Here is a 9,502-nt window from a genome sequence, read left to right as displayed (position 1 = left end):
GTAAACACAAAGAAACTACTTGATCCCTCAGAATATGAAATAACCATAAAAAAAACATTCTTCTTTTGACAAACTGTAACAGTAACGTTGACAATGGTAATGCATTGCATTTCCAGGCAATGCGTTGGCTGGAGGAAGGGAGTAGGCTGGCTGTGTTTGGTAAACATCTTTGGCTTGGAAACTCTTTGGAAAGTTTGTACCTGGTCACAATAGTTGTGGCAGAGTAAGACACCTGAGCAGAGGTGGTAAAGGCACTGTATGGTTGGCATGAGGTGGGAACCTAGAAGCAGACTGTGGGGTAGAGACTTTTTGAACTAGGCTAGTTATTGTATTGTGCTGCATAGTCTGGAAATGTCAATCCCAAACTTTCATATCAAAATGAAATTGAATGTAAATGACAAACAGGGAGAACATGGCAGTTTGGAAGCAGATGTGGGTCTTGTGCCTCATCCAAAAATCCCTGTGAATTGAATATCTAATGTTCATACTCCATAATTCATACGTACAAGATTTGTTTCAATATTTAAATGTATCTTTTCCATATTCTGCATTTGCATATACAGTATTTAATAGCAATAAACACTGCTTATTGCTACGTATGTATAACACTGTAAATATAGTATACTGTATCTTTATCTTTAGTAAACTGTCTCAAATAGATGGGTTCCTTAGCCCTCGGTCTCTCTGTGAACATTCTCCATGTGCACTTTGAGGTAGTCATTCCTGGTGAACTTCTTATGGCACAGCGAGCACTCTGCCATGGGCCTGTTTGGGTTGTGGGTCAGCTTGTGCCTGCTCAGCATCTTCTCCAGACTGAACGACAGATCACACACCTACAGAGGAGAGAGACGTGTGTTAGTTAGCTCTGTTAGAGATGGCAATTATCACACCTTTAATACGGTACATACAAATCTCTGTTTTAGACGTCTCCGTCTCTGACGGATCATATTCAATTCATTCAGTCCTAAACTAAAGGACTATGCTGGAGAGGAATATTAAGCTATCAAATCCCCATTATGAGTGCAGCCAGCTAATTGAACCAATCACATGAGAGAAGGCTTCAAGGCAGAACTCATATTTTCCCAGTAAAGCAAGGAGGAAATAAATTAAAGATCCATCACAAATGATACATTTTACACCCTACAAATGACTCCATCTCAAACTATCAATCATATTAATCCTGCATTGGCATGAGCACAGCAGTTCCCCACATGGACTCAGGCTTCCCAGTATGTCTTCTTCACACTCAAATACTGTATCCTCCGTTCAAAATACAAACCATGGAGAAGTACCCTAAAGTCCAGCTGCAGAGAATCTTCAGCTTCCTGTGACCAAGTGTGTGAGTGTTTCTGTGACCGAGTGTGTGAGTTTTTCTGTGACCGAGTGTGTGAGTGTTTCTGTGACCGAGTGTGTGAGTGTTTCTGTGACCGAGTGTGCGAGTGTTTCTGTGACCGACTGTGTGAGTGTTTCTGTGACACACACACACACACACACACACACACACACACACACACACACACACACACACACACACACACACACACACACACACACACACACACACACACACACACACACACACACACACACACACACACACACACACACACACACACACACACAGAGAGAGACACACACAGACACACACCACTTGAAGTTATGTTTAGGGTTAGAGTCCAGAATTAATTTTAGGAATCTATTACCAAGTATCCACCCCCCCAAAAAAATATGTGATCGTGTCTCAATGAAATGATTGTATTTGAAAATCTGAATCTAGCTGCCAACCCCTGCTGTATACTGTACACAAATACTGAAACACAAATTAACTCTCTCACACATGGAAGAAACATGGATAACATTTAGCATCCCAAAAACGTACCAACACACACACACTCTCATATCCTCTCACTTCACACCCCGCCGCTCCCCAGTGAGTTTATGAAGATATGAAATGAGAAGTTGTACAGCACCTGCAGTAGGGAAGAAATGAACAGCGTAGGAACACATCTTTTTTTATTTTGTTTTTGGATCCCTAAAAAACACATGGAATCCTAAGGAACACATGGATCCCTAAGGAACACATGGATCCCTAAGGAACACATGGATCCCTAAGGAACACATGGATCCCTAAGGAACACATGGATCCCTAAGGAACACATGGATCCCTAAGGAACACATGGATCCCTAAGGAACACATGGAATCCTAAGGAACACATGGATCCCTAAGGAACACATGGAATCCTAAGGAACACATGGATCCCTAAGGAACACATGGATCCCTAAGGAACACATGGATCCCTAAGGAACACATGGAATCCTAAGGAACACATGGATCCCTAAGGAACACATGGATCCCCAAGGAACACATGGATCCCTAAGGAACACATGGATCCCTAAGGAACACATGGATCCTCTAAAGCTTAAGCAAAACATGGCACAGAAAAGCCCTTTGAACATATACAGTATCAGTGCACTGGCTCACAGGGGCTGTAGAATATCACTCCTGTCTCCACACCTCATCAGTTTACCAAATAACTTTTCCTCTGTGCCTTTCAGAGGCCTGTCTGGGTGTCACTCAAAAGCAGTTATCGCTCTGTGGGTGTGTTATTGTGTGTGTGTGTTTCTCAATCTAGTTGTGTGTGAAATATTTTTGACACTTGAAAGCTTAGTTAGAGTTAAATAATAAGCACAGAGATAGCAAGACTTCTTGTTTGGGTGTCAGTCTTTGACAAGACTCACTGATAGCGAAATCTCTACCCATTTATGGATCAGTCGTCAAGGGTACGGGGTGAATGCAGGACGTTAGGGTCCTGGGAATAGGGCTATCATGTGGGAGGGACACATTTAGTGCCCAGAGACACAGGATACAAAAGGAGGTACAGATCAGGTTCAATGCACATGTCTGCATGATTATGTTTGTGTGTGTGAGTGAGAAAGAAACATAGAGACAGCTAACATAGAGACTAGAGACACCTAACATAGAGACTAGAGACACCTAACATAGAGACTAGAGACACCTAACATAGAGACACCTAACATAGAGACTAGAGACACCTAACATAGAGACTAGAGACACCTAACATAGAGACTAGAGACACCTAACATAGAGACACCTAACATAGAGACTAGAGACACCTAACATAGAGACACCTATGGGGGTGTGTGAGAAACTTGGATGTGGAGGCCAAACCAGAACATAATTGACAGTCTGTGTATTGTAAAATCTGCTAGTTTAACAGGTATTGCTTTTCTAATAAAGTATCACTTTCCCACTTTGGGGAAATCTTCCCCCCTGAATGACATACAAAACCCCCCCAAAAGGGTTAAAGTTCAGAGTTTAGGAAACACATGGATGTAGAGGGGTGATGTGGAGGACCCATAATGCATCACTCTGGCCCCAGTAACATCTAACATCTGTACCTGGTGACCTCTGCTCTTCAGCAGCTGTCCACCCTAGTGACCTTTGACCTGACCCTCTGACTGGCTGGCCTCTGAATCTGGCCCCTCAGGAGTCAGTAGGGTTATGAATGGAGGGATAAAGCTCTGTTTATTTACACAGAGAGGCAGCAGGATCACATTTCATATCAAACGTGTGGTCAATGGTCATCTCTAAACCAACATGGCATGTCCTCATCTTCTGTTACCCAATACAACATGAAACCCTTGCCCCTACACCCCTAGGCACTTCGTATAGCTCTGAAAGGATTGGAGAGGTATTAGCTATATGATGATAATTCACCTCCAGCCTACCAGAGGGCAAAGTGGAGCACCTGCCATATTTCTAATACCCATTTCAACTGGTCCGATTACTTAATGCTGTGATCAACCAATTAGAGACTGCTATACTGGATCAATAGGAGACAGCTGAAACTGACCAATGGAAAAGTATTACAGTAAAACCCTTTTAGAGGTTTTCAAACGGAAAACAGAGGTACTTGGAAGATTATGTTGGAACTATCAGAACTCTAGGCCAAAGTCAAACAAAACCGAACAGGCACCCCCAGAGAGAGAACAAGTGGAATGTTAATCAGTGTGTTTACAGTCAGATCACTCTTGTCACATCACAGAACCTTAAAGAGATTAATAAAAATCTCTGACCAGGCAACATGTCAGCAGCTTTATAGGAATCACATGTATTCTCGTTGTTGCAGATGGTTTGGTATGTGGGACAAACACACAATCCTAAACAGGTCCATCTCTAAACTATACATTAACACTGAGCTGGAGCTCCTTCAGCCAAATGACATTGTTCTGCTGAGTATTGATGTCATCGTCCAGCTCTCTGCTGTGTATCACAGCTTGGCCCATATTTCACTACTGCAGTCACCGTGCACTGAGCAAAGACAGAGCCGGGAACTCACAAAGCCATGTCTCAATTCAAACATTAACATTTCATCAAGTCCTCTCTAGAGAATTGGAGCTGATAGGAGTTTCCCGGTCCCGCCAGCTGCCTGTTTCCACTGTACCGTTTCAGGCCAGAAGCTTTACACTGTACCTGCAGCACAGGTTCAAAGGGTGCAATGAAATGGTTTGTGCTTGAGCAAACAGGAAAGGTACTTGAAACATGTCAACAAGACCCTCAGGCCGTACCCATATGAATTAATGATCATGTTAAAAGTCATAAATAAATACTGTATATATGAATATACAGCCCCATATGGCTATAACCACAAACACAAACACACACTTCAACACACATAGCTCATGGAAAGCTGTGAAGTGGTGGAGAACATCAGTGGGTAGAGAAGTAGTGCAGAGGCACAGGCAGGAAATGACCTAATGAGAGACCAGTGTGGCCATGCCCTTCCTCTTACAACACTGAGCTCCGAGTCAGGTTACACATACGGTGCATTTTATTCTAAAATTGAAAAAAATATATATATAATCTATCTACACAATACCCCAAAATGACAAAGCGGAAGCAGGTTTTTCCCAAAAATGTAAATACAAAACAAAAGTATTTACATAAGTATTCAGACCCTTTGCAATGAGACTTGATATTGAGCTCAGGTGCATCCTGTTTCCATTGATCATCCTTGAGATGTTTCTACAACTTGGTTGGAGTCCAACTGTGGTAAATTCAATTGACTCGACATGATTTGGAAAGGCACACACCTGTCTATATAAGGTCCCACAGTTGACAGTGCATGTCAGAGCAAAAACCAAGCCATGAGGTCGAAGGAATTGTCCGTAGAGCTCCAAGACAGGATAGTGTCGAGGCACAGATCTGGGGAGAAGGGCTTTGCTCCGGGAGGGGACCAAGAACCCGATGGTCACTCTGACAGAGCTCTAGAGTTCCTCTGTGGAGAAGGGAAAACGTTTCAGAAGGACATCCATCTCAACAGCACTCCACCAAATCAGGCCTTTATGGTTGAGTGGCCAGACAGAAGCCACTCCTCAGTAAAAGGCACATGACAGCCTGCTTGGAGTTTGACAAAAGGTACCTAAAGGACTCTCAGGCAATGAGAAACAAGATTCTCTGCTCTGATGAAATCAAGATTGAACCCTTTGGCCTGAATGCCAAGTGTCACGTCTGGAGGAAACCTGGCACCATCCCTACGGTGAAGCATGGTGTTGGCAGCATCATACTGTGGAGATGTTTTTCAGCGATGGGGACTGGGAGACTAGTCAGGATCGAGGGAAAGATGAACGGAGCAAAGTACAGAGAGTTCCTTGATGAAAACCTGCTCCAGAGAGTTCAGGACTCCAGACTGAGGCGATGGTTCACCTTCCAACAGGACAATGACCCTAAGCACACAGCCAAGACAACACAGGAGTGGCTTCGGGACAAGTCTCTGAATGTCCTTGCGTGGCCCAGCCAGAGCTCAGACTTGAACCCGATCAAACATCTGTAGAGAGACATGAAAATAGCTGTGTAGCGAAGCTCCTCATCCAACCTGACAGAGCTTGAGAGGTTCTGCAGAGAAGAATGTGAGAAAATCCCCAAATACACGTGTGCCAAGCTTGTAGTGTCATAAGCAAGAAGACTATAGGCTGTAATCGCTGCCAAAGGTGCTTCAACAAAGTACTTAGTAAAGGATCTGAATTCTTATGTAAATGTGTATTAAGTTGTTTTATTTGCTTTGTCATTATGATGTCATGTTTTGTCTTATATCATCTTGTCATTTTGCTTTTCCTTCTGTTCGTTTCCCCCTGCTGGTCTTATTAGGTTCGTTCCCTTTTTCTATCCCTCTCTCTCCCCCTCCCTCTCTCTCCTCTCTCTATCGTTCCGTTCCTGCTCCCAGCTGTTCCTATTCCCCTAATCATCATTTAGTCTTCCCACACCTGTTCCCGATCCTTTCCCCTGATTAGAGTCCCTATTTATTCCTTTGTGATCCGTTCCTGTCCCGTCGGTTCCTTGTTTTGTATTCACCATGCTGTGATTGCGTTTCGCCCTGTCCTGTCGTGTTTTTTGCCTTCATCAGATGCTGCGTGTGAGCAGGTGGCTCTATCAACTACGGCCTGCGCCTACCCGAGCGACCTGCAGTCTGTGGCCGCTTCTCTAGTTATTCCCCTCTACAGACTAGAGGATTTTTGTTATTCCCTGTTTTGGATTTAAATAAACTCTGTTTCTGTTAAGTCGCTTTTGGGTCCTCTTTCACCGGCATGACAGAAGGAACCGACCATGGAATGGACCCAGCGACTTCAGACGCTCGTTACACTGCCGTCAAGATCCAAGGAGCTATGCTCGGCAGACACGAGCAGGAATTGTCTGCTGCTCGCCATGCCGTGGAGAACCTGGCCGCTCAGGTTTCCGACCTCTCTGGACAGTTCCAGAGTCTACGTCTTGTGCCACCTGTTACTTCCTGGCCTGCCGAGTCTCCAGAACCTAGGGTTAATAACCCACCTTGCTACTCCGGGCAGCCCACTGAGTGCCGCTCCTTTCTCACGCAGTGTGATTGTGTTCTCTCTCCAACCCAACACATACTCTAGAGAGAGAGCTCGGGTTGCTTACGTCATTTCACTCCTTACTGGCCGGGCTCGAGAATGGGGCACAGCTATCTGGGAGGCAAGGGCTGATTGCTCTAACAAGTTCCAGAACTTTAAAGAGGAGATGATTCGGGTTTTTGACCGTTCAGTTTTTGGTAGGGAGGCTTCTAGGGCCCTGGCTTCATTATGCCAAGGTGAACGGTCCATAACGGATTATTCTATTGAGTTTCGCACTCTTGCTGCCTCTAGTGAGTGGAACAGAGGCGCTGCTCGCTCGTTTTCTGGAGGGACTCCACGCAGTGGTTAAGGATGAGATTCTCTCCCGGGAGGTTCCTTCAGATGTGGACTCTTTGATTGCTCTCGCCATCCGCATAGAACGACGGGTAGATCTTCGTCACCGGGCTCGTGGAAGAGAGCTCGCATCAACGGTGTTTCCCTGCTCCGCATCACAACCATCTCCCTCCTCTGGCTTTGAGACTGAGCCCATGCAGCTGGGAGGGATTCGATCTCGACTAAGGAGAGGGAACGGAGGATCACCAACCGCCTGTGCCTCTATTGCGGAGTTGCTGGACATTTTGTTAATTCATGTCCAGTAAGAGGCCAGAGCCCATCAGTAAGCGGAGGGCTACTGGTGAGCGCTACTACTCAGGTCTCTTCATCTAGATCTTGTACTACTATGTCGGTCCATCTACGCTGGACCGGTTCGGGTGCTACATGCAGTGCCTTGATTGACTCTGGGGCTGAGGGTTGTTTCATGGACGAAGCATGGGTTCGGAAACATAACATTCCTTTCAGACCGTTAGACAAGCCTACGCCCATGTTTGCCTTAGATGGTAGTCATCTTCCCAGTATCAAATTTGAGACACTACCTTTAACCCTCACAGTATCTGGTAACCACAGTGAGACTATTTCTTTTTTGATTTTCCGTTCACCGTTTACACCTGTTGTTTTGGGTCATCCCTGGCTAGTATGTCATAATCCTTCTATTAATTGGTCTAGTAATTCTATCCTATCCTGGAACGTTTCTTGTCATGTGAAGTGTTTAATGTCTGCCATCCCTCCCGTTTCTTCTGTCCCTACTTCTCAGGAGGAACCTGGCGATTTGACAGGAGTGCCGGAGGAATATCATGATCTGCGCACGGTCTTCAGTCGGTCCCGAGCCAACTCCCTTCCTCCTCACCGGTCGTATGATTGTAGTATTGATCTCCTTCCGGGGACCACTCCTCCTCGAGGTAGACTATACTCTCTGTCGGCTCCCGAACGTAAGGCTCTCGAGGATTATTTGTCTGTGTCTCTTGACGCACCATAGTGCCTTCTTCTTCTCCGGCCGGGGCGGGGTTCTTTTTGTTAAGAAGAAGGACGGTACTCTGCGCCCCTGCGTGGATTATCGAGGGCTGAATGACATAACGGTTAAGAATCGTTATCCGCTTCCCCTTATGTCATCAGCCTTCGAGATTCTGCAGGGAGCCAGGTGCTTTACTAAGTTGGACCTTCGTAACGCTTACCATCTCGTGCGCATCAGAGAGGGGGACGAGTGGAAAACGGCGTTTAACACTCCGTTAGGGCATTTTGAGTACCGGGTTCTGCCGTTCGGTCTCGCCAATGCGCCAGCTGTTTTTCAGGCATTAGTTAATGATGTTCTGAGAGACATGCTGAACATTTTTGTTTTTGTCTATCTTGACGATATCCTGATTTTTTCTCCGTCACTCGAGATTCATGTTCAGCACGTTCGACGTGTTCTACAGCGCCTTTTAGAGAATTGTCTCTACGTAAAGGCTGAGAAGTGCTCTTTTCATGTCTCCTCCGTTACTTTTCTCGGTTCCGTTATTTCCGCTGAAGGCATTCAGATGGATTCCTAAGGTCCAAGCTGTCAGTGATTGGCCCGTTCCAAGGTCACGTGTCGAGTTGCAGCGCTTTTTAGGTTTCGCTTCCTATCGGCGTTTCATTCGTAATTTCGGTCAAGTTGCTGCCCCTCTCACAGCTCTTACTTCTGTCAAGACGTGTTTTAAGTGGTCCGGTTCCGCCCAGGGAGCTTTTGATCTTCTAAAAGAACGTTTTACGTCCGCTCCTATCCTCGTTACTCCTGACGTCACTAGACAATTCATTGTCGAGGTTGACGCTTCAGAGGTAGGCGTGGGAGCCATTCTATCCCAGCGCTTCCAGTCTGACGATAAGGTTCATCCTTGCGCTTATTTTTCTCATCGCCTGTCGCCATCTGAGCGCAACTATGATGTGGGTAACCGTGAACTGCTCGCCATCCGCTTAGCCCTAGGCGAATGGCGACAGTGGTTGGAGGGGGCGACACCTTTGTCGTTTGGACAGACCATAAGAACCTTGAGTACATCCGTTCTGCCAAACGACTTAATGCCCGGCTCGTTGGGCGTTGTTTTTCGCTCGTTTCGAGTTTGTGATTTCTTACCGTCCGGGTAGCAAGAACACCAAGCCTGATGCCTTATCCCGTCTGTTTAGTTCTTCTGTGGCTTCTACTGATCTCGAGGGGATTCTTCCTTATGGGCGTGTTGTCGGGTTGACAGTCTGGGGAATTGAAAGACAGGTTAAGCAAGCACTCACG

The 9,502-nt window shown here is 45.8% G+C and overlaps 1 protein-coding gene across 1 annotated transcript in view; it reads right to left on the bottom strand.

The window, feature by feature from the left end:
• Positions 1 to 668: 668 nt before the first annotated feature.
• The window catches only part of LOC123997221 (PR domain zinc finger protein 5-like), a 66,778-nt gene continuing 57,944 nt past the window's right edge, over positions 669 to 9,502 (bottom strand). The window contains 1 exon segment of the mRNA XM_046301382.1: positions 669 to 833. Within this exon segment, the coding sequence (XP_046157338.1) occupies positions 669 to 833 (165 nt within the window).

This window comes from Oncorhynchus gorbuscha, linkage group LG15, assembly GCF_021184085.1.
Source record: "Oncorhynchus gorbuscha isolate QuinsamMale2020 ecotype Even-year linkage group LG15, OgorEven_v1.0, whole genome shotgun sequence".
NCBI lineage: Eukaryota > Metazoa > Chordata > Actinopteri > Salmoniformes > Salmonidae > Oncorhynchus > Oncorhynchus gorbuscha.
The sequence above is the reverse complement of the archived record's forward strand: the minus strand, read 5'-3'. Positions and strand labels throughout refer to the sequence as shown.